The 24,072-nt window shown below is 33.6% G+C and overlaps 3 protein-coding genes and 1 non-coding gene across 4 annotated transcripts; 2 read left to right on the forward strand and 2 right to left on the reverse strand.

Moving 5' to 3' along the window:
* Window positions 1-3,303: 3,303 nt before the first annotated feature.
* Window positions 3,304-3,421, reverse strand: LOC123919157. Its single transcript, XR_006813072.1, has one exon. It is a non-coding gene; the product is annotated as a U5 spliceosomal RNA (small nuclear RNA).
* A 1,488-nt stretch (window positions 3,422-4,909) lies between these two features.
* On the forward strand, window positions 4,910-7,150 carry LOC123916777 (thioredoxin-like 4, chloroplastic). Its single transcript, XM_045968307.1, has 3 exons — window positions 4,910-6,145; window positions 6,231-6,284; window positions 6,674-7,150. The coding sequence occupies exons 1-3, from the start codon at window positions 5,663-5,665 to the stop codon at window positions 6,800-6,802; spliced, it is 666 nt and encodes a 221-aa protein (XP_045824263.1). The 5' UTR covers window positions 4,910-5,662; the 3' UTR covers window positions 6,803-7,150.
* Window positions 7,151-8,231: 1,081 nt separating this feature from the next.
* Window positions 8,232-12,574, reverse strand: LOC123917572 (coenzyme Q-binding protein COQ10 homolog, mitochondrial). Its single transcript, XM_045969333.1, has 4 exons — window positions 11,943-12,574; window positions 11,189-11,384; window positions 8,959-9,090; window positions 8,232-8,577 (listed from the first exon to the last, which is right to left on the reverse strand). The coding sequence occupies exons 1-4, from the start codon at window positions 12,245-12,247 to the stop codon at window positions 8,455-8,457; spliced, it is 756 nt and encodes a 251-aa protein (XP_045825289.1). The 5' UTR covers window positions 12,248-12,574; the 3' UTR covers window positions 8,232-8,454.
* A 1,739-nt stretch (window positions 12,575-14,313) lies between these two features.
* On the forward strand, window positions 14,314-21,967 carry LOC123916706 (protein DCL, chloroplastic). Its single transcript, XM_045968220.1, has 3 exons — window positions 14,314-14,859; window positions 15,926-16,040; window positions 21,504-21,967. Exons 1-3 carry the CDS (start codon window positions 14,501-14,503, stop codon window positions 21,684-21,686), a joined length of 657 nt encoding a protein of 218 aa, XP_045824176.1. The 5' UTR covers window positions 14,314-14,500; the 3' UTR covers window positions 21,687-21,967.
* The last annotated feature ends 2,105 nt before the right edge of the window (window positions 21,968-24,072 follow it).

Raw genomic sequence — 24,072 nt, forward strand, 5'->3', positions numbered from 1 at the left:
AATTTGGATCAACATTCAACACCAGATGTGAAATGAAAAATATGAAGCCAATTAGAGCACCATTTGTATTTAGTCTACCAGAAACAGAAACTCTATTTCATAATCTCTTCAACAAAAGGAGGCTGCATTTGTTGGAATTAGGAGGCTTATTATAGTTATATGGTGAAACTCCATGCTGAGGATGGTTTTCAATTGGTTGAGTAATTTTGTCCCTCACTTTTGTAACAAGTAGTAACAAGTAATAAAAAGCAATCTTTTTAGCAACGATATTTTGGTTCAAGTGATAAAGGGATTTGCATCTCTTAAATAAGTAGTCACTCACTGATTCTATCGTTTGGAAGGCGATAATCCACTTTGGTTGTGTCGCAGATTCTTTGGTGAAACTCAACTAATTCTAGAACAAGTTTGTTATTATTCTATCATTTCTTGTAATACCCAATGATGACGTCGTTGGTATAAAATGAGAATTTAGATTGTTTTTTTATCTTCTTTTTAGGAGATTTTTCTTCCTCAAAGTAGAGTAAATTACTTATTCTTCACCAAAGGATGGTAAGTAACTCATAACAATCACTTATTCTTTTCTCTAGCTACATTGTAATGTCCATATTGAATCACATGTTTAGAGATTTTGTTTGTAATTACTCTACTTTGAGAACTTCATGTTGATTAGTACTCATTGTTCATGATTTTACTAGATCATGCTTGTATTACATTGACACCTTATCCCTTAGAAGCTTAGAATCAGATAAGTAGACTAGCTAAGAAATGCAAGAGTGGCCAGAAACCTAGTTAGTTCGCCTTTCTATGATTCACCACTAGCTACAAGCTAACTTATCAAAATTGCATTCATAAATTATTGATTATTATTAGCCAAACAGGGTTTTATATAGAAAATATGTCGCTAGTTTTTACTCACCACCGGAATATTTTGCATATCAAGTCCTTTGTAACTCTCAGATTAGTCTTTTTTAATCAAAAACCAAAAGTTTATGTGTTTTTGAACGGGGGGTACTTTCCACCCCATTATGCTCATGCAACATTCTTGAACATATAACTTATTTTCATACTCGAATAAATTAAATAAAATCAACATCATAAACAATTGAAAAAAAATAGACAACTTTCTAAATAATATAAAATTAAAAAGCACATAGACAACCTTCAAAAAGAAAAGAGAAAATAATCGATAGATAGAGAGAATTTCTCGAGTAACGGGGAGTACTTTCCATCCCAATATGTCCCTACAACATCCTTTTTTTAAGGCCCTTATAACATCCTTAAACATATATTGTATTTTTATACTAAAAATAAATAAATAAAATCAATCTCATATACAATTGAAAAAAAAATAACATAGACAACCTTTTAAATAATACTCCCTCCGTCCCAAAACTTTAGTCTTTTTAAAGTTTTGCACAGAGATTAAGAAATGATAAAAATTAATAAGTTAAGTTATTTTTACCCTTACTTTATTAAGAAAGAGAAAATATATTTAATTAATGTCTTAGCTTTAACAAGGGTACAAATGGTAAAGTATCACTAATTGTGCATTAATTTTTTAAAATAACTAAAGATTTGGGAAAAAACTAAAAAAATAAAAAGACCAAAAATTTAAGACGGAGAGAGTATAAAATAAAAAAGAAATAGAAAAAATCTATCGATGTTGTTGAATAGAAAAAGTGAGTACTTCTCATTCTACTATACCTCTATAACATCTTAAACATATATTGTATTTTCATACTTAATAAATTAAGGGTCATGCTAACCGGTGCCCCCGGGGCACTGGTTAAGGAAACCAAAAAAGGAAATTTTAAAATTGAAAATAACATTTTTTAGACTTTCGAGGCGTTGATTGCACAAACTTCAATATAATATTACTATATTTGGTTCCTTAAACAATACCCCGGGGGCACTGTTTAGCATTTTCCATAAATTAATCATAATCATAATAACTGAAATTTAAAAGATATACCTTCGCTTACAATAATATTAAAACACATTAATGTAAGCAAAGATGAACCCAATATTTTTTTTCAAGTCTTTGGCTTTTAAACACTACAAGCTTTACTTTAACGGTTGCATCAGCCGATGTGGGACTCATACAATAAACATATGCACACAAATATATATCCTTTTGTTTCTTGTGTTTCACCACAGTTATCCTGTTCTCACAATTCATCCAATTCACAAATATGTTTAATCTTTCTCTTCTTCCTTTCATATATTTTGAATCATTCAAAATATCATTATTCAAAGCAGATCAAAAATATCATTTTAGTATAGATTTCATGGGTCATAATATAGAACTTTTAAACCAGCCACCACAAGTATTGGTCTCTCTTTCTGTGGAAGCTATTAGTTTCAATGCCAATGAGAGCAGTATTTTAATTAATCTTCCATGAACAAGGGTATTTTGGAAGTGACTCGCAATATTTGGGAGGATTATCTCCAATATGTTAGCAATGATGTATTGATTTTGATATGATATGATTATGGAGATGAGGAAGAAAGTCCTAGAAAAATCCTAGTTGCACACCTTTTCAAGAACTTGAAATATTTTTGGTTGATTATAATATTATCTTTCTTACTTATATTTTTATCATTTGTCTTTATTTTCAAACTTGTGTCTTATGAAAAAGGGGGAAAGATGGAGAGATTAAGGTGACAAGGAAATTCAACCTTAACTAAATATGGATGAAAATTGATGACCAAGTGTCGTCAAGTATCAACACTTCAAATGTAATATGAATATGCATAATTAAATTTTTCATATATCATATGTAGTTTTTCTTGAAGCAGCTACAATGCCGTGTGGACTGTAGTCCAATATGTCCCTTATGTAATCCAGATACGAACATGATTTACATGCTTTTGCTACTTGGACAGCAGCTGGACTTCGCTATATTCTAATGCACAGGTTGCCCAATTTTGATAATATAGCAGACATTGCAGGCCGTGTTGCCGTGCTCATCTGGGCAATTTGGCAAAACAGAAACGCGATTGTGTGGGATAATTCGCGAGGCTCGCCAGAACAGGTTGGTGGTGATCAACAGCAGACGGTGCACAATGGACAAAGCCCCATGAAGGTTAGATTAAAATGAATGTGTAGCAAACAACTACAACTACTGAAAAGTGAAGAAGTAGCTTTATTACTTCAATCTCAGTTATAAGCAAAATTACTTCACTGGCCTTAAAAATCAACAAAATTAACTAATTTTTAAAAGCTCTTACTTAAGTGTGTTTAAAAAACATAACATACTTATTTAAGTGTAATTTTTCAAAATTATTGAACTAATATTGCAGAGCTCTCATTTAAGAGAACTCTTTTCAAAAATTACGGTATGCCACTTTAAGTGACAAGTACACGGTATTCTTTAGTAAAAGGCGAAAGAATAGTTCGCTATGTACTTATCACATGGCTGCGTGATTTAAACATTGAGAAATCATTTCATTTTATAACCATAGCAGCTTACTTCAGTCATTGCAACAGCCGATGTGGGATTCAAACAAAGAACATAGGCTTATTTCCGTTGTATCGCATCTGCCTCAACAAATAGCATGTCCTCACAACAACTACTCTCCCCTTTCACAAATATGGTTAATCCTTTCTTCTGCCTTTCATATGTTACGAATCATTTTATTTCATTATCCAAAAGCAAAACAAAAAGCATATTTTATAATGAAAAATAACCCTTCTGTAGAAGCAATTAAGGATCAACATTCAACACCATGTGAAACGAATAATATGAAGCCTTATTGGATTTCATAATCTACCAGAAACAGAAACTCTATTTCATAATCTCTTCAAGAAAAAGATTTCATAATCTCTTCAAGAAAAGGTGGCTGCATTTGTTGGTGAAACTCCATGGTGACGATGGTTTTCAATTGGTCGAGTAATTTTGTCCCTCACTTTGTTGTTACTACTTCATCACCCTCTATTGTTCCATGCTATAGCTGAGGATGGTTTTAGTCAAGACTTTTTTTGTTATGTATTGGTTCATTATTGTATTACTAAACCATTGTCATCGCATCATGAATGGAGTCTTCCCATTTTCTCTTCTATTGGGAAGTCTTTTGATGAAATAAATCTGTGTTCTTTCCGTTAGGCAATATTATTTCAGATCACAATCATCCATAAAAAATAATATATGTTGACTAGTAATAAAAAACAATCTTTTTAGCAATGATATTTAGGTCAAAGTGGTAAGTGTCTTGCATCTCTTAAACAAATGGTCACAGTTCTATTGTTTGGAAGGTGATAATCCACTTTCTATGCCTTATAGATTCCTTGGTGAAGCCCAAAAATGGATTCACTTTTTTTTTTGTCAAATAGTTTAATGGCTAAAAATTTCATAAGGTAAATAAGTGGGGTATTCGGGATTCGAATATGGCTCGTGTATATATATAATGGATTAATGTGGTGACTCACCTAATTTTAGAATAAGTTTGTTAGTATTTTATCACTTCTTGTAATGGTCAATGGCGTCATTGGTATGAAATGAAAATTTTTTTAATCTTCTTTTTAGAAGACTTTCTATTCTCATTAAAGTAAACTAATTTCTCCAACTGGTAGTAAAAAAATTGCACTTATGGTAACAAAAAATATCTTATGAAAAAAGTAATAAAAAATTATGATGTAATTTTAACAAGGATGATATACTATACATGTTTCATTTCTTCACCAAATAGATACAAAATTATTCAAAAAAACAGTACATGATAATCTTTTAAGAATGGGTGGACAGCAGCTAGTGACAATTTTGATTTATTTTGAGTGGATAACAGATACTAGATAACTAGATGTAAATTGTCATTTTGACAAATATACTTTATGAGACTACAATGACATTATGATAGTGATAGTATGAAACAATTTTCTTTATAAAAAATTGACAAAAAAAACTCACTTGACTGAATAGTGTTAGCTTGAGTTGAGACCTTAGGCTTAGAGTGTATGTTTTCTAAGGTCTCGTATTCAATTTTCTTTTCCAACAATTTCGGTGGCTAGTTCATACCGAGTTTTGGTCTTTAAATGGACCGTCACAAATAAACAGTAGGATTGGTCCTCGGTGGCTAGTTCATACAGAGTTTTGGTCTTTAAATGGACCGTCACAAATAACCGGTGAAATTGGTCCTCTCAAATTAGTCGGTCTTTACGTCAAATATCAAGTTTTAAATAAATAAATAAAGTTGACAATAAAATAAAATCCACAGTGCGTGGATATGGGAGAGTGCACGTGTCATACCCTGAGTTGTAGCTTTGTTGTGGTGTTCTGAACAGATATCACAAATGCAAAAGGGCTGTTTTGGATTCCTTCATCCTTAAAACGCTACCAAGGTAAGTAACTCATAACAATCACTTCTTCTTTTCTCTAGCTACATTGTAATGTCCATTGAATCACATGTTTATAGATTTTGTTTGTAATTACTCTACTTTGAGAAATTCATGTTGGTTAGTACTTAGTACTCATTGTTCATCATTTTACTAGATCATGCTTGTATTACATTGATACCTTATCCCTTAGCTTAGGATCAGATAAGTAGCTAAGAAATGCAAAAGTAGCTTCTATGATTAACCACTAGCTACAAGCTAACTTATCAAAATTTCATTCATAAATTCTTGATTATTATTATTAGCCAAACAAGGTTTTGTATAGAAAATATGTCACTAGTTTTTACTCACCACCAGAATATTTTGCATACCAAGTCCTTTGTAACTCTCAGATTAGACCTATGCTTACATAAACCACTTGAGTCTAGAATTTCTCATTTAGTTTTCAGCTTAGTTCCTAACCAAAGTCATGGAAAACTATGTCTTGGTGGGACAAAATTTGAACCTATTATAAAAATCGGGCAAAACTTCTTCCGCGGTAAGACAAGAGTTGCTGTTGACGAGTATCAACAAGACTTGCCTAATGAAGATGACGATGATGATGATGTCTGTCCGGTTGAATGTGTGAGAGAATTCACAACTGACGAGGAGTTCGGCAAAATTTTGAATAAGTCTAAAGGAACTGGATCTCTAGTTGTGGTGGATTTCTTTCGCACTTCTTGTGGAAGTTGCAAGTATATAGAACAAGGTTTTGCAAAGTTGTGCAGGAAATCTGGTAGCCATGATGCTCCTGTTATCTTTCTAAAGCATAATGTAAGTACAAGCTATTTGTATTAATTATTAGTTTGAGCGCGCTAAATTTTATCTAGACTCTTAGTTACCACTCCTCTTCTTGCAGGTAATCGATGAGTATGATGAGGAATCCGAGGTTGCGGAGAGACTCAGAATCAGGGTATTTGTTTCTCTTTTATTGATTTCAAGCTTGTCTGTCTCTACCATTAGTCTCATCTACAAGTTTGTTGTCTAACTTGTCTTTAAAAGTTTGATGGTTAGTGCCTTCATTTGCATTTGCATGATTACTGTCTTTGATTAGGAAATTCAATTGGTGCATAATGCTGTTTTCTTGTTTGGAATCTTTCGTTCGTTCCTTAACTTGTACCCTTAAGGCACTTGACCCTTATTCTATCAATGATAATTCGATATTCTCCCTTCCCTACATGCTATAAATATTTAGCTGTGCATCTTTTGTACCACAATCAACTGCTTTTATATTGCATAATAATCAGTACACTTCAGTATTCATACTTTATTTACTGTCGAATTCACGACAAACTAATGCAGGCTGTGCCTCTCTTCCACTTCTACAAAGATGGAAAACTGTTGGAAGCATTTCCAACCAGAGACAAAGAAAGGATTATTGCTGCCATCCTCAAGTACTCATCTCTTGAAGCAGAAGATATTTTGAGCTAACTTCAAACTCAAGGGACGTTATCACGCCGCTCTCGGGGACTGTTTTTCAGATAAACTGGTCTTTGTTGTGTGTGACAATATTCATTAAACAACATTCAGTATTTATACTCAGAATAAAATACTTGAGTCCTTTCAGCCTAATTCACTTTGTTGGGAAGTATCCAGTGGAGAGCTTAATGTCCATTAGACATTATAAAACCAAAAAAGAGTAATAGTACCTTTAATGTTTGAGGATACTAGCAGATGAGTCTGGCTATGAATGTGATTCAAAACTCAATTGAGTACATGTAAATTTTATTTCATTTGTTGTTACTTACATATTTGATATATACTTCAATTTATGTTCCATTTGTTTTTTTTCTCCTCAAGGAAATGATTCTGTAATAAATACCTATTAGAATTTTTACAGAAGTTATGTTTAGTTCATGAGAAAACCAATAAAACAATTATTTTGGCCTGTTGATTTCAAAAAATAATTTTAGTTAAGAAGTAATTAACAAAATACAAATAAAAGCTTAGAGGGATAACTGAGTCTCTAAGATGAAGCATGGAATATGGAAGAGTTGATTGGCCAATTGAATACTTAAGAGGAAGACTTCACTATGCAAGGATACTTTTATTAGTTGATGGTTGTTTTTCGTCCCCGGATTGCTCGCAAAAAAACTACCAAAAGATATCTTCCGGTGGATGAAATAATTCTGATCAAATTAGGAGATGAACAATCATCTTATTAGTCTGAGTGTTGTTTTGCACCATTGAGTTAAGAATTTTGTGAGATACTTTATCGAAACAACCAAGATGAAACTTATGTACATCATTTTTTTTTATTCTCATCCACTTCAAATTATATTTTACTATAAAAAACAGATTTTTATTTTTTCAAAAAAATATTGAGAACACAGTAACATTCCAACATTTTTTTTAATGGCAAAATAATTTTATTAGGCACAAGCATAGCACAAGAAGTACTATGAGGCACAAGAAGGATTACACAGTAACATTCCAACATGCATATTGAAACATAAAACTTTTTGAATTCAAGCAAGTGTTTATTGAAAATGAAATTTATTAAACTACTTTCCAAATGCCCTCTTAATGTAAAAATGTCACCAACGGTTTTTATTTATAATCAATCATTACATTACTACATAGGGTTTTTTTTCTTCGCCCTCTGATTTTCGGGAGAAAGGAGCCTCAGTAATTCAAAGTTCGGTCGCGGGGTTAGAAAAGTCTGACCAAAAATTGTTCTCAAGAAAAACATTTTGTGTGGCATTTACAAGCACCCCACCCGACTAATACACCCACAACCAAAAGAACCCGATCTCTGTTTTTTGTGGATTTTTTTCGCACATTTCCAATTTAATAAATATTTTTTCTCCCCAATAAAAACTTACACTTTTATATAGCCTTGACCTAATATCAACAAAACTGTAAAAAATAATGTTAATTTGATATCTTTCAAGATTGTACACAGTATATTGTAGAATCCTTCTAAGTAAATTACAAAGATCACTAAGGAATTCATAGAGAAATGATTAAGCATTCAGTATTGTGCGGGCAAACCATAAAAAACCCGCCCAATTAATGCAGAAACCGTAAATCAACCTTATCTATGTTCAAGACAAGAAACTAATTGCAGAGAAGAAAAAACTCTATGACCTATGTCCATATGAGTTCTCAAGCACTCGCACTTCTGGTCCATATATCATGCGGCAACGCTCAGTAAATGAACTAACCATCCTAGAGGCCACCTCCTTAAAGAACATTGATGCAATCTGTGGAACCCATAAAAGAATATAAGATAGATCACGAACAGAAAAATACAAATTATGATCACAGCCTAGGTAATTTTAGCAGTGTTCTAATGAGGTGAGTTATGTAAGCATTTGCATGGATATAAATAAATGCAGGTGCATATGAGGGAAGTCACAAAAGACTGGTACTGCTGCGGAGCAATATTTGAACAGCAAAAATAACATATTCCTTTTTCCTTAACATACACATAACAGAAAATGAAGGACATGCAAAGTTCAGTACTAGAGAATAAAAAGTGTAGGCACGGGCGGAGTAAGGATTGATATTGATTCCCAAAGCACGAAGACACCAAAAAGCAAGTTGAGATGAAGAGGTGAAAACAGATAATAACAAAACCATACCTGTGAGTAAAGTGGAGACTGAAACTTGAAGTCCACCAAAAAATAGAGATTGCAAGTTCCTGGAACCGGGCCAGGACTAAATTCCCATATGTTTATCAAATGGTCAAATAGGGTACTCTGTGACACAGTTGTCTGGAAATACAAAAAAAAAAAATTATATTACAAGACAAATCAATAGAAATGAAGAGAAAATTCAGCTATCAATTTTGTTTTTTCTTAAAAAAAAAAAAAGGAAAACTGAAGACCAAGACAGTAATCTCATGCCAATGCTCATCTAAGCACCACGTATTATGGTGGTTTGGTTATAGCAATTTTGACCAAAGGAATTAATGATCCACAGTTGTTTATGTTAGAAACTTTAAGAATATATATTAGACCATAATTAGGCTACAAGTTAGCTTCAGATTAAGTCAAAAAAAAGTTAGCTTCAGATTGTTAGCTTGGAAATAGCTTCAAATTAACACCTAAATCCTAATCATTGCCTCAATTAATCAGTTAATTGGTTGTGATCAGGCTATGAATAGGAGATGAAGTGTGCATCTCTCATACCAACAATTTATCCCAAAGATCCTCACTTTCAAACTATAAAATTATGTACAGGCACTCCATTGAAGTTTGTTCACAATTTCCTAGGGCTCATTTAGATATGATTATTTTTATATGGATATATCAATCAAACTTATTGTAAGTTGAGCTTGCGTTGCTTCTTTATTAAATGAGCAGAATCCAAGCCTTCTAGGGGTTCATGTGACTTGATTCACTTTTAAAATGTAAGAAATTGCTAACACAGGGATTTTTCTGTTTTACTTCATGTAGTTAAAAAATGTTGCATTTTCCTTCTAGTTTATAAATGTTTCTGTCCATCAAAGTAATGCCCGTAGGGTAATTTTATTGTTGAGCTGCGCTATTTCTTACAAAAATTATAGGCAAGAATTGCACTTATAAAAATAAAAAAATTTAAAAATAAAAAAAAAAAAAAAACGGGATGGGGCAGAAAATAAGGAGCAGTTGGAGATAAACTAAGGCTAAGATTTATTTTTGTTTATATGGAATTGTGTAACATCTCCACGCCAATAACATCAGTGAAGGGTCTTAAATGCATCAAGTTGAACAATAAACGACCAACATTGTTCAAATTGAAAGTAAGAGGTCCAGAATGCTAGTTTATAAAAGCACAGTGTGACCATATGTGTAATCAAGTCAAAGTTAACAAAAAGGTAAAATTAACATGTAAAGTTCGCCTTCAGGGCCTATATGAGGTATCAATATTTCAAAAAAGCATGAAAATGTTCTTACTGAACACCAAAGTTACTAGCTCCTCTATAAGATGGCGACATAGCTTAAATATGCTACAAATCTCATCAAATTTGGAAGCAACAAATTACACATTAACTAAAAAAACTTTTTCCCATTAGGCAGACTTGACCAAATGAATCAAACTACACCATAATGTTTTTTGTAAATCAATGTCTAGTAAAAAAAAAGCCATTTAAATATAAATCTTCATCAATGGTTTGACCAATATTTTGTGTTGGTCTTCATTTATTTGTAACTATTGGACTCCCTTCATCGAATTTACTTACTTTCACTATTAGACTTTTATAGATCTTCTACTCACGTGCTAAAACAACTTATGCTGAAAGTTTTACATCTTCTACCATAGGTGTTTCTCTCTGGCTTTAAGTCAATATAATGTAAGAATAGATAAAGATGGCTCAAAGAGCCAAGTAGGCCAGCTTTGTTAGTAAGACTTTAATAGCTAAAGTTGTTATAGTTAGTTGGCTAGCTCTCTAACTGCAGTAACAGAGCTGCACATAGAGGGTGAGGACATAGGTGAGTTTAGGTAGTTGGTTAGTCAATTTTGGGTGGGTGGGAGAGACAAGCATTCAAATTCTCGTCTGGCGGTAGCCTTCAACTTTCACACCCGATGTCGGAGAATGTGGAAAGCATGATGGAGAAATCTACTGAGGTGATCAAGCAAAATTTAAAGTAAGACCACCCGATTCTGCCGTAAATCACCAGACGAGAATTTGAATTCTCGCAGCACCGCTTGAGTTAGAGAAAAGACACAATTTTATTGTGCATTTTTGGTCCCTGACACTGCACCACATTGATAGGGCACTCTATAGTCTATACATAGTAAAGATTATTGTTTTGCCTATTTCTGATCCATTCTGCCAGACAAACACCAAAGGCAACAAAATAAAAAAAAGTAGGCAAGGTCAAATACCTTTATTCGCTTTGGTCTGTCTAATTCAACATGAGAAACATAACTTTCAACTAGAAACTTAAATCCAATCTCCAACTCAGCATCAAATGATCCATCTGGATTACGTTTAACTATCTCTGACCTTTGACACCACGGGACAAAACCATGATAAAAATCAACAGCCGCAACAACATCAAATAATTGCTCCGGAGAGTACCTAATAACCAACAAGTATATTAGCTTACAGATGCAGGAACGAAAACAATGACAAACTATAGACATTCTGCATTCAACCGTAATGCTTAAAAAGCCAAGGGTAATGTGATGATTCATGGATACACTCTGATTCATAAAGTTTCTTAATTCTTATACCAAATCAAATATAGGAGTTTAATGAGATAACTTGGCACAAAAAATGCTGACTTAATGTTTGAACTTTGAATCAAGGTTAAAACTTCAAATATTGATAAAATAAATCCCAATATAATAATAAAACTAGTTAGACATCACAAAAACTAATCTTTTCTTACGGATTGAATTAAGTTACATGAAAAAATGATGATAGAGATTTCTTAATCCTCAGCATAATCAATTATTGAAAATCTAAAATTTCATTAACAAAAATTCTGATTAAGATGCAGATTGATCAGTAGCACAACTACACAAAATACCAGCTACAATGGAAAATACTCACAAAAATCACAAATTTAAGTTATTATGCAATAAAAGAATCCAAAAAAAAAAAACTGGGAGATAAATAGAATCACGGTGTTACCCCAAAACGCGCTTTTCCTCATAAGTTTTGGACAGAACATTTTCAACACCATCTCCACATCCCATAAACTGTCTCCATTGGATATTCTTATAGCTGCTATTAACAAAATTTCTCGTAAAAGGTGAAAACCCAATGCGAGAATCAAAGGGATGAATCTGATGGGTAGGTTTGAATGCAATGGTTGAAAAGCATCGACATACTTCCAAATTCTCGTTATTTTTGCTAGACCTAATCAATTGATTGAATCCACTTTTGCGTGTCGCTAAGGTGCGAAGTGCCTTTGAGGTCGATAAAAATGGCGGCATTGTCAACAAGGGAAAAAAATTTGGGGATTTTTAACCTGATTGAATTTTTCGAACGTGAGAAAATCAGAATGATGAAGGTTTTGAAATTACGATGCGAGTGAAGCTAGAATTGCATGAAAAAATCGAATCGAATGAATGAATGAATGTGAAACCCTAGGGTATGAAAAAAAGTTGAATAGGGAAAAAAATGTTTTTTTGGTAATGAAAGGAAACGCGGAATTGAATGGGTTTGCAGAATTTTTGGGTAGAAAATTGAAGCTAAGAAGAGATTTGGTGGTGTGGTTCGTTAATTTTTTTTTTGAAGGATTTGAAGACACGTGCTTGTTTTGGGTAATTTTTTTTTGTTGTTCGCGTGAGTCACCAGCAATATTTGACGTAAACCGCCACGCAATGCCGTCCTATTTGACCACACACGTGTACCACCAACAATTTGGGAAATACTAATAAAAGAGTTTGATGGATATGCTCTATCGACCGTTGATGCTTTTTACACTGATATTTAATAGGAATTAAATATTTCTCCATGTCATATAATTGTAGTGGGGCATTGTGGAGTGATTTGGCAAAATACACGATTGATATTGATTGACAATGTGGGGTATAGTGGGATGATTTTGCAGAATACACGGTTGATATTGATTGACGGTGTAAAATTAGTTTACATTGTATGTGCATATACATTTTTCTCAATTTTAAATTAGTCTTTTTACATTTTATATTTGTTTTGTCCGATCTTTTTATTTTTCAGCGATCAAACGTATTGATAGTAAAGGTATCTCGGAAGTTTTATAGTCAATAACTTTTTTTTTTTACTAAAATAAAAGATATTCATTCATTTAAATCGGTAGAGTACATCAGATTAAAGTACAAATTTAATATCGCTAAAAACAAAAAGGATTAATCTGCAAATAAACTCACAACATCCAAATTAACAGCATAAAACGGCATACTGATGCCTACCAATAATTAGAGCTGTAAAAAGGGCCTTAAGGGGCCGGCCCTTTAAGGGGCGGACCCACTTATTCCTGATTATTAATTTTATTTAAATTTTAAACACAGTTTTTTTAGGGTGCCGATCGTGGACAGTGCTGATTGAAGAAAAAGAGAATAAGTTCACGACACTAGAAAAATTGTTTAAAATTTAAATAAAATTAATAATCAGGAATAAGTGGGTCCGCCCCTTAAAGGGCCGGCCCCTTAAGGCCCTTTTTACAGCTCTACCAATAATGTGATAAAATCAAAGTAATCGGAATACCTATGCCTCCGGATTTGTATCGTTGATGAACTTATTCACTGCGTTAATCAATAGTTGACCGAAGTTGATCTGTCGATTCAATCATACGAACACCACAACAAGATGGGAAAACAAACAAACACCGCACCAAGACGAAATATCAAACAACCTCGCACTCGGACGACCAAATCACACACAAAAAAATCTAATCTATGTGAAAATCACTTATTTAGACTAAAGCAAACGAAAATATATGCACAGCAGCGCAAAGTTGATTTCGGGTCAAAAAGAACCAAAACCACCTCTTTTTGATGAAAGAAGATGAAAAACTTAAAGAAAAGGAAGAGCATATTGTTGTAGTCAATAATTTGAAAATGTGAAGAATGAACTTTTGAATATAAAAGTTACTTTTTATATTTATTTTCAATTGGTTTTGGAGAAGATGAATATTTGTTTTAGTTCTTGGAAGCGTAGTAATTCATCTCTCATTATTTAGGAGTATTACTCTAATAATATTTATTTTATTAGCTCTTCCGACTTATCTTTGAAGTTGTACTCGTTATTTTTTATTGAGTTAAAATCAACAATTATCATATATCAATAATTATTATTGAATATAAATTTTATAAAATTTATTCTTGAATTCATCTATATTAAATTTTACAAAAATCTATATATATTCTATTGAATTTATTTTAGTTATCAATATTCTATTGAACTTTTATTGTAGTAGGTAATCTTGTAATCAAATTTTTATTTAATTAAATTTCTTGTTTTATAAGAAAAAGTAAGTAATCTAGTTTAAAATGATACTGACCGTTAATTTGTGATCGGATGATTGACATCGAAATCAAACACTGTGGTTTATCTTGTAGCTGGTAACGTTTGCGAAGAGCGCGAGTGAACACTCTCCACCGAGAGAGAGAGCTCGGAGTCAGAAGAAGCTGAGTGACAAAACTATGTTCAATAAATAATCTTATTAACAACTCGTTGTAGTTAGCTGCATACAGATTCAAGATATGGCTTCTTCACTATCCAACACAAATCATTTTCATTCATTCAAAAACCCTTTCTCTTTTCGTTCTTCTCGTTTCATTCTATCCATTCCTTTCTACTCTACACCAACACCGTTGCTTCATTCTCGTTTCTCTTCTTCTCTCAAAGCTTCTTCTTCTTCTTCTTCTTCTTCTGAAGCTGATAAGTCAGTTATTTCACAAGGGAAACGAATTGTAGAGGACAAGAGCTATTGCTATGATAATGATGAAGAAGAAGAAGATGATGAAGAAGAAGAAGATAAATGGGTTGATTGGGAAGATCAGATTTTGGAAGATACTGTTCCTTTGGTTGCCCTTGTTAGAACGATTCTTCATTCTGGACAGTAAGTTTTTTTTTTTACCAATTAATCTATAAGATAATGTAACTTTGTTTTACTCATTTGGTTGCGGATAAGCTTAAGCATCACATATTGTTGTGGATTAATTAATTTTTTGGTATTAATCCTCTGGTTCCCGGGGAAGGGGGCCAACCTAAGTAAAGCCCGACCAAAAATTGTTCTTACCAGGAATCGAACTCAGTTACATATTGTTGTGGATTAGAGAAGAGAATATGTATTTAACAACAAAAATTGAACATTTCGGAACTAATTAGTTTTTGGTGTCATTTTATGAACTAAATTAATGTATTTTCATAGTTTACGAATATGAGTGTTAATCGAGGGTTTAAATAGTAAGATGAGATACTAGTTTATGGACCTTTTAGTTGATTTTAATAGTTTAGGGACTGAATAGTTAGATAATTGAATAGTTTAGGGACCTTTTAGTTGGCTTTTAATAGTTTATGGACTAAGTAGTTGGATATTAGAGTAGTTTAGAGACCTTTTTGTTGATTTTAATAGTTTAGGGACTAAATTGAATGTTAGTATATTCTATGATGAAGTAATTGTGGTATGCTTATGCCGATACAATAAGTATATATGACAGTCAAACATTGTCAAAACGAAAATATGACAGTCAAACTTATACTCAGTGTTTATCACATACCAGCTCTAACATCTGAATGAATCAACCTCAAAACATGACACTAAACACTTAAACTGCCAGCCACTAAATTTGTGGGAAGTAAAAATGTCGACAAGCACTCAAGTTTCATGTTACTTCATAGACGAAATATGATTTCAGAACTTTACATTGAGAAAGAATGATAAATGTATAACAATACTTTAAGCTAAATATACGAGGAATAGACTGATAAAAATTGAATAATTAGGAACTAATTAGTTGTTTTTCATGATAGTTTATGAACTAAATTAGTGTATTTTTATAGTTTAAAGGACTAATAATGGTCATTTTAATAGGATTGTTAATCGAGAGACTAAATGGTAAGATGTTCTGTTTTCATATATCTTGGAATTGTTTATAATACCTTGCTGTGATTTCATGGACTAGATATCATATTGGAGATAGACTAAGTCCAGAGCACGAGAAAACCATTCTTGAGAAGCTGCTTCCATTTCACCCTGAATCTCAAAAAAAGGTTGGATGTGGAGTCGATTATATAACGGTATATCCCTCTTTCCCTCTTTCACTCTCACAAACAGCATGTGCATTATTCCGTTGACAAAAGTTTTTCCTGATATCACATGTTTTTAGTGCAATAATAACCTTTTTGGGTTTAGCAATCTAACAGATCAACCTCAACATCAGTTGTTGCCTACTGAAAAGATTTTACCCTTAATCTAACATTGACTTAAAATAAAATTGCTTTGGTGTATGGTCTGGCCTACAAATGATAGGATTTATCTCCTAAAGTGTGGGGTGAAAATAAATTGTTAAGTTGCAAGTTGGTAGCTATTGACGAGGAAACCAAAGGAGTTAGTTTTTACTAAATCATAGAGTGCTATCTGATTGCTATCATTTTATGAAAACTCACACGATTGATATGTTCATCAACTCTGCACTTCACATAGCAAAATGCACTGTGCACTTTTGAGGACTCCAATCTTTTCCAATAGTAGCGTAATTTGGTAGTTTTTACACTACCTGATTTGCTAACCCTTAATAATAGTAAATACACATTGTTTGTTGCTCAACTTAGCATCTCAGTCGGGCCATCTAATTCAGATTGGTAGGTGTGCTCATTTGTAATGTCACCCCTTATAAATAATGTAAGATCTCAGACAGTCATTATTGATATGGGGACACTCTGCATGCACATTATTTCCCTCGCTAAAGTGTTTGTGACCTACAGGCAGATAGTGAATGTTTGATAGATGTGAAGCACGTACTTGCTAAGTCTATCTACGACCACTAAGATGATGTCCTAACCCTTAGAACACTACATCTACAGCCTATTAATGAAACCTGTGCTATTCTCCTCCCTGCTGGCATTGGGAATGTGAATAAGCTGAGTTAAACAAACTGGGGAAGAGGAACCATATTTGTCCTATTAGAAAATGAGGCAAGATGCCACAAAAGCAAATAATTCACCTTTCATTCCAACCAAGTAAAAGGATAGTGCAAATTTCTGATAAGTGCGACAAAATCCTGAGGGATCCTCGGTCCAGGTTGGATGAAACTCCTTGAGTAGCCATGTAATTCACTGGATGTGAACAACAACACTTGTTTGAAGATATGAAAATATCTTAATAACATTTTGAGTAGACTCTTAGATTTCGCCTAGGATTTGTTTCTTATGATAGAGTGTCTTACAACATCTATTTAGATTAGTTTTCATATTTCTTAGTCATTATCATGATTTGTTTCACTATATAATTACGATTTGGAATCTTGTATTAGTATAGATACAGTTTAGTGCTTAATCTTTTTGCATCAAATCATAATTATAATTCAAAGTCTTCGTTCTTTCTTTTCCTCCTTATCTAAAACCTTATAACATCAAAATGGTATTAGATTAGTGCCATCCTTTCTGACCTATACTGTCACTGTTCTACTGAGTTTTCCAGAGTTTTAAGCCAAACAAAAATTTGAAACTCTATTCTTTTCATTAGTCATGCGCTCATTTCAGCCATCTTAAGTTTTTTTTGTTTGTTTGTGTTTTGAAGCTCTACCTCTCTAGCGTGTTTAGATTCTCTTGTATACCATGCCATTGTTCTAGTGTGTTCATCTTTCCAGCATATTTAGAATATCTGCTCTGTTTTATCATTTATACATGTCCTTGGATCCTTAGTTCAAGGAAACAGAATCAGCTGTTTGTATCAGATTGAGCAATGAATAATTCATGCAGAGAATTTTCTCGAGTTTTTAGTTATCTCTTTTATTCCTTCCTATTTTTCCGGAGCTTAATCCATGCTCTAATCGGGATCCACCATTTCCAACCCCATCACATATCAAACCATACTCATACTCATAAACTGAAGTCTTTATGCCTTCTTTTCCCTCCTTATCCTTTTTTTTTTCTTTTTTTTTCTTGGTTTACAATGAGCTTGGGATCGAACCCATGACCTATAACGTACTATCCAAACCCCTCACCACTAGACCAAACCTAGTGGCTTTTTTCCCTCCTTATCTAAAGCCCTATAACTTTAACATCAATCCACCATTGTAAATTTTAATACAACCTAATCTCCTCCAAATTATGTTGGTGATGAGAATTAGGATCCTTCTCTAGATCCTTCATGATCCTTTTCAACTCTAGGCCTACCTTGCCTTCCTTCACAATATGAGAATAATCGGGCCAATAAGGTTTTAGGACAAATAGCCTGCAGGTCGACCTCTTTTCCATCCCTCATATACCAAGAATCAACAATCTTATAAGAATTGCCAACCTGGTACGTAATTTCAAACTCAATCCATCAACATACAAACCAGTTTCTCTGGTTTTGTGTAGTAACCCCTATCTGTTCCTATCTCTCACGAGGACAGGACTCCCAAGGATAATTCTCCCGTTTCACCATAAGGGTAAAAGGCCAATTAAGTACCTGTGCCAGTCCTTCAAAGCTTTAGTAGAAATTTGAGACTTCTCTGAGGTGCTGACTCATAAAGCGTTAATCATCACCCAAGCAAATAAGAGAACCAGTGTTGCATTGCTTTGACCAAGTCCATCAACTCTTTCTCATACATGAACATGATACACCTACTTGGAGAAGGAGGTTAAAAGTAACGCTGGCTGCCTGCCCTGAGTAATGAGTCTAATGTGTGCCTAAACCTCAACCCATGCATTGCACCCAACGGAGAGTGAGTGTGAAAAATTTGGCATAGTCAAAACCGCAGATGTGTAGGTAGCTTGCTACAATGCCTGAAATGTCATCTCCGGTATCCCAGTCTACTCAGAAGCACGATTCTTCGACAATCAGGTCATATGCTCACTAATTTTGCCATAATCATTAATCATGTACAAACCGCTGATACTACCTTGTCAAGCCCAAAAATCCACCATAAGGCTTTATGTGGGTCCATAGTAATCCCGCCTTGGATATGATGTGACTGAGAGTTCGAGACAGTCACTACCTCTTCCTTAAACTGCACCTTTTCAGATTGGTGAAGCACTCCTTTTGCAATGTGAACAGAACTTGTGCCAAGTGTTCCAAGTGAGCCTCCCATGTTCTACTGTATACCAAGATGTTTTTGAAAAACACTAGCATGGATTACTGTAGAAATGGATGCAGGACAGCATTCATAGCACATTGAAGCTCATTGAAATATGGCTGGTACATTGATCAATCTGAATGGTCTGACTGAAAATTTGTATACCAATGTTGAGGTGGGAATGTCGATTTTGGGAATTTCCTTCTCATGCATCCATATTTGATGGTAACTTGCCCACAAATCAACTTTAAATAAGTTATCTTCCCCATGTAATTCATCCAACGCGTTCTTCTATAACCAGGATCATATACTTACCTGGAATTGTTACCTTATTCAGTGCTCAAATTTCCATACAACACCGCCAATTTCCATCTCTCCCTTTTCATTTAAAATCACTTTTTGCTGAGCTATATGATCGCTGTGACTAACATCTCAGCAAAAGCCTCTCACTCTCATTTTTCTGCTGGTGCAGATAGTGGTATGGTCCTAAATTGGCTGGTTCGGAACTATTTTTGCCAACCTTCAATGCCATTCCTACCTTCATACCACTAAAAAACCGCAAAATAGAGGCAGACCGTTTAATTTCAAGAGTTCTTGTGACTAGAGGTGAGGATTAGCCATATCACCATGTAATAACACCAAGTTCACACTGTAGGTGAAAGACAAAATGGAAGTGGCGTGACGTGACCCAATTTGTCACCCCATCAAAATTCTAAACTTAGTACTGCCCTTACAACTGTAACTCCATATTCAAGCAACAGCCGGATTTTTCCCGTTGAATCCATCACCCAAGTGCACTATGATGTACTGTTAGGTAACAGATAAACCGAACCCACCAGTAATAAAATAATGACTTCCTTGACTTTCTATGAAAATCAAGGCCGTTGTAATAATCCCCCGACCTTCATGGTTTGGGGATGGGATTTGCCTCATGTTGAACAGAGTTAAAGCTCCACTGAATGACACTCTCTTGCGTGAACTCCTCCAATTGACAACATAGTTCATACATGTGAACTCGCTCTCCTGACCTCCCTGTTCATCTATTGTGAGATCATGATTCAGAGACATTTCAAGATTCTTGTTCCCCGGGAAGTAAAAGCATGCACAATGGAAGCAATGACCTTCTTTCTGGTTAAGGAACTCATGACGGGCAAGCTGTCGGATCCCCCGTTGTGAGCTTGCGGTGGCTCAGATGTGCTAGTTTTGGACTCCTTGGACAAGGTGGATCCCTTGCTAAACCTTAAGAATAGTAACCTATTTGGACTCCCCGGACAAGGTGGATCCCTTGCTAAACCTTAAGAATAGTTACCTATTTGGTTAGGTTTCACAGTGCATAATTTGCTAATCCTTATTAATTGCAAAATACACTCTGTATGTTGCTCAGGTTTGTAATTTATGAACCTCTGATATAGATAGGTTTTCTCAGGATCTCCGTCTTGAAATTGTCTTCATTTTGCCTTCTCTAGCAGTTTGATTCATTTGATGTTCCAAATTCAACTACTTATGTTTGATCTTCTTCTCATTCCGTGATAGTTATGAATTGACATAATAATTGCATTATGATTATTTATGGTCACACAAAGTGTTTTGCAGCCAAGAAACTTGTAGAGCACAGAACAATTGCAGAAAATTATGCAGCACGAGAGATAATAATGATTATCACATCACTGTTGTCCTGTCCAAGGATAATGTCTTCCTATAACTGAGTAATTCAGTTAACCAACAATAGTGATCCTAAATCTTAATCAAATTGCTACATCATTCCTAGTTGATATATAATTACCCCAATTTCCCTAACTTCCCAATATTATATTAATAGTCCTAAATTCCTAATAATAGCCAGCCCAGTGTATTATGTGCTGTCTTCCTTCTAGCATGCACCTTCCACTCTTGTTCCCCATTCATGCAAACTTTTAACACATTGATCTTCTCTTTCGAGTTGAGATCCTCTCCATTTTCTATCATTTCCATTTCTTCCATTACCAAAGTTTTTAAATGTTTTTGGGTGTATAAAAAGTATTTGGACCCACTTAGTTTTGCATTTATATTCCCAAAGCTATATAATAATGGAGGAAATGGAAAGAATGGGAAATGGAGAGAATCCTAACTCTTCTCTTTCGATTTTAGATGTGTTGTTGTATGAACTTTATGCAAATTTTATCTTTTGTTTTCCAGTAGTGCAGTGTTCTAAATTCTTTAAAAACTTCTATCATATATCATGTTATTTCCTTGCTTTTTAGTTTCTAGTTTGCAGCTGGCCAAATCAGTTTGTGGCCATGGTGTTACATTCTCTTATGGCTGTGTTATACCTGTTTTGCTTTCTTGAGTAGTCTAATTGTTTGCTTCTGCTCTGTAACTTCCATGCGTTGCACACGCTCACATGTGTATAATGAAATACGTATTACTGCACTCGTTGAATTAATTATAAGAGTTTGTGATGTTTGTGTTGCTGAAGAGTGTTTTTCTTTTCCTACGGCAGATTGGATATCATCCTCTGTTTGATCGGTCCAGGTGTTTGTTCATAGTGCGAAAAGATGGAGAGCTGGTTGACTTTTCATATTGGAAATGCATAAAGGGTTTGATCAGAACGAATTATCCATTATATGCAGACAGTTTCATTCTCAGGCACTTCAGGAAGCGGAGTCGTAATTTGGGAAGTTGATATCTTCTGCTTGTTGTACCATTGTATGTTAGAGTTAGCTTCCTTCTTTTTTAAAGTTATTTTATCCTTTCCATTTTTGTTGTTCTCGTATTGCTGTTAGCTAGTGTACTATTTTAATGATCTGAAAATAGATAATATAGAAATTTATGGAATTCAGAAGAGTGGTTAAGCATTTAACGACCCACTAATGATCGCCGTCGATGCTGGAAATTGACTCCATTTTATTGTTGACAATATATTTGCAGTGCTTGAAAATTACATGAACATGGATTTTGTATATAGACCTTGTGACAATGTTCCTTTCAGTTATTTTCTAGAAATCGAAGTCTAGTTTGTGTTTAACCGGTACTCTAGACACCGTTTAGCATTTTATGTTATGCCATTTAGAAAAAAATGTTATCCTACTTTAATTCCAAAGCGTTATATTTGTGTAGTATTATTCATTTAAACCAAAGTCGGCCTAATGGTAGGACTACTAAAACCTTAGCTTTAGGCCCCAACAAAAAATTATTTTCATTAAATATTATAAAGAAAAAGACCTCAACAAAAAAGAGTACATATATTTAAGTATGCTTTAAAATTCACTTAAAATTGAAAATTATTGGACCAAGTTGTTGACGCGGATGGTTGGAAAATAAATAATCGGAGACGTGTAACCACTGAACTAAGAAATTATCCGTAAATATTGTGCAACTCCCTCAAAATACAACCGGAAACATGCCGAGGCTATCAATACACAAGTATTTACAACATGGTAGGCAACCCAGACAATCTACGTTTTGTGAAGTAAGCTCTAATCTTGCAAGAGAAAAGGTTTTGGTAAAAGAAGTATATCACCTATTTTCTAGTTAATATCTCTGTGGTATATCTTTGTTACCGATCAACACAATTAATTTTACAGCATATGGGAAAAGTAGGAATAGTTGTTACCAACGTTCACTAAAAAATAGTAGCATGTGAAAGAGAGTTAAAATAATTGTGTTCAATAAGTAGTTGCTATAATCATGGATAGTTGAGTGATAAAATAGCATCTTACTATCAACGTGTTTTATGATACACATATTGAAGATATTTTCCAAAATAAATTAAAATAAGTAGAAAATAATTATGAGTTAAACTTTTGAAATATCTATAATATCCAACAATTGATTAATTAGGGAGAATTATCAGCACCAGAAACCTGTAATAGGCTGATTTTGAGTATTTTGCAATCTAGTTATCATTCTCTCAACAAACATGGATGTATATACTTTAAGTTTATGTTTTCTTCAGCATATTATTTCCTTTTTGGGGAGATGGTTTAGATAAACTATGCCAAAATTGGAAGATGGAGGTGTCAGTTTCTCATTCATCATTATTCAAAATTAACAGATAATAATAGTACTTGATGATGTGAAAGCAATCAGCACACGCAATTTGTCAAAACGATGTGCATTGCAAAAAATTCAAGAAATGACTTGGACAAATAAAAAGAGTTGAAATTCAAATTTCAGACGCTTCACTTATTCATTTTTAAGGTAAAATGAACATAGTTTAGTTGATAGTGACATCACATTTTATATGCAGAAATTGAAGTTTAAATTTGAAAAATAATTTGAAAAATGAGCATAATTCAGTTGACAGCAATATCACATTTTATATGCAGGAGTTGAAGTTCAAACTTCAGAACTTCACTTAAAGGTAAAAATTTCTAGTCATCTATATAGCAATTTATTTTTTTTATAAAATTAGATCCTTTTTATTTTTTACTATATTTTTATCCTACTTTAAAAATATCATGAATATATAATCGTGAATAAGAGTTTCATATTAGATAAAATAGATTAATTGTTGGGTTATAAAGTGAGTTCGGGATCGTCATACTCACACATACGACACACATAAATAGCTTAAGCACGAATATTTTCATAAAATACATATTGATATATAGATTTTCTCAGTTCAATATCTAATTTTTATTCAATATATGAGACTCTTTACTCATAGTTATCATACCATCGATATTGAGTATCACACAAGTAAGATCACACATACAATGTAATTGTGCGATTGCTCGAAATTCATTGTCATGATCGATTCCTAGACTATTCTCATGACCAAACATACTTCTTTTTTTGACTAATCCAAACATACTTAAAAACACTCCAAAAACTACTTAAAAATAGAGAACATGTGGTGCTAATGTTCACAATGAACATAAAGAGCATGAACCAAAATCTGTTAGCATGTGGAGAGCACTTTTAGGTTGAGATAACGATATGTTGGGTTGGACAATTTTACATGCGACGTGTGTCTTCACCCCATTTTGTTGGCCCTAATAGTAACATGCTATGGTCTATTATAAAACAATTTTTTGTGCCTTTTTGAATGGGTAATGTAATGGAGA

The sequence above is a fragment of the Trifolium pratense genome, linkage group LG3, assembly GCF_020283565.1.
Source record: "Trifolium pratense cultivar HEN17-A07 linkage group LG3, ARS_RC_1.1, whole genome shotgun sequence".
In the NCBI taxonomy this organism is placed as follows: Eukaryota; Viridiplantae; Streptophyta; class Magnoliopsida; order Fabales; family Fabaceae; genus Trifolium; species Trifolium pratense.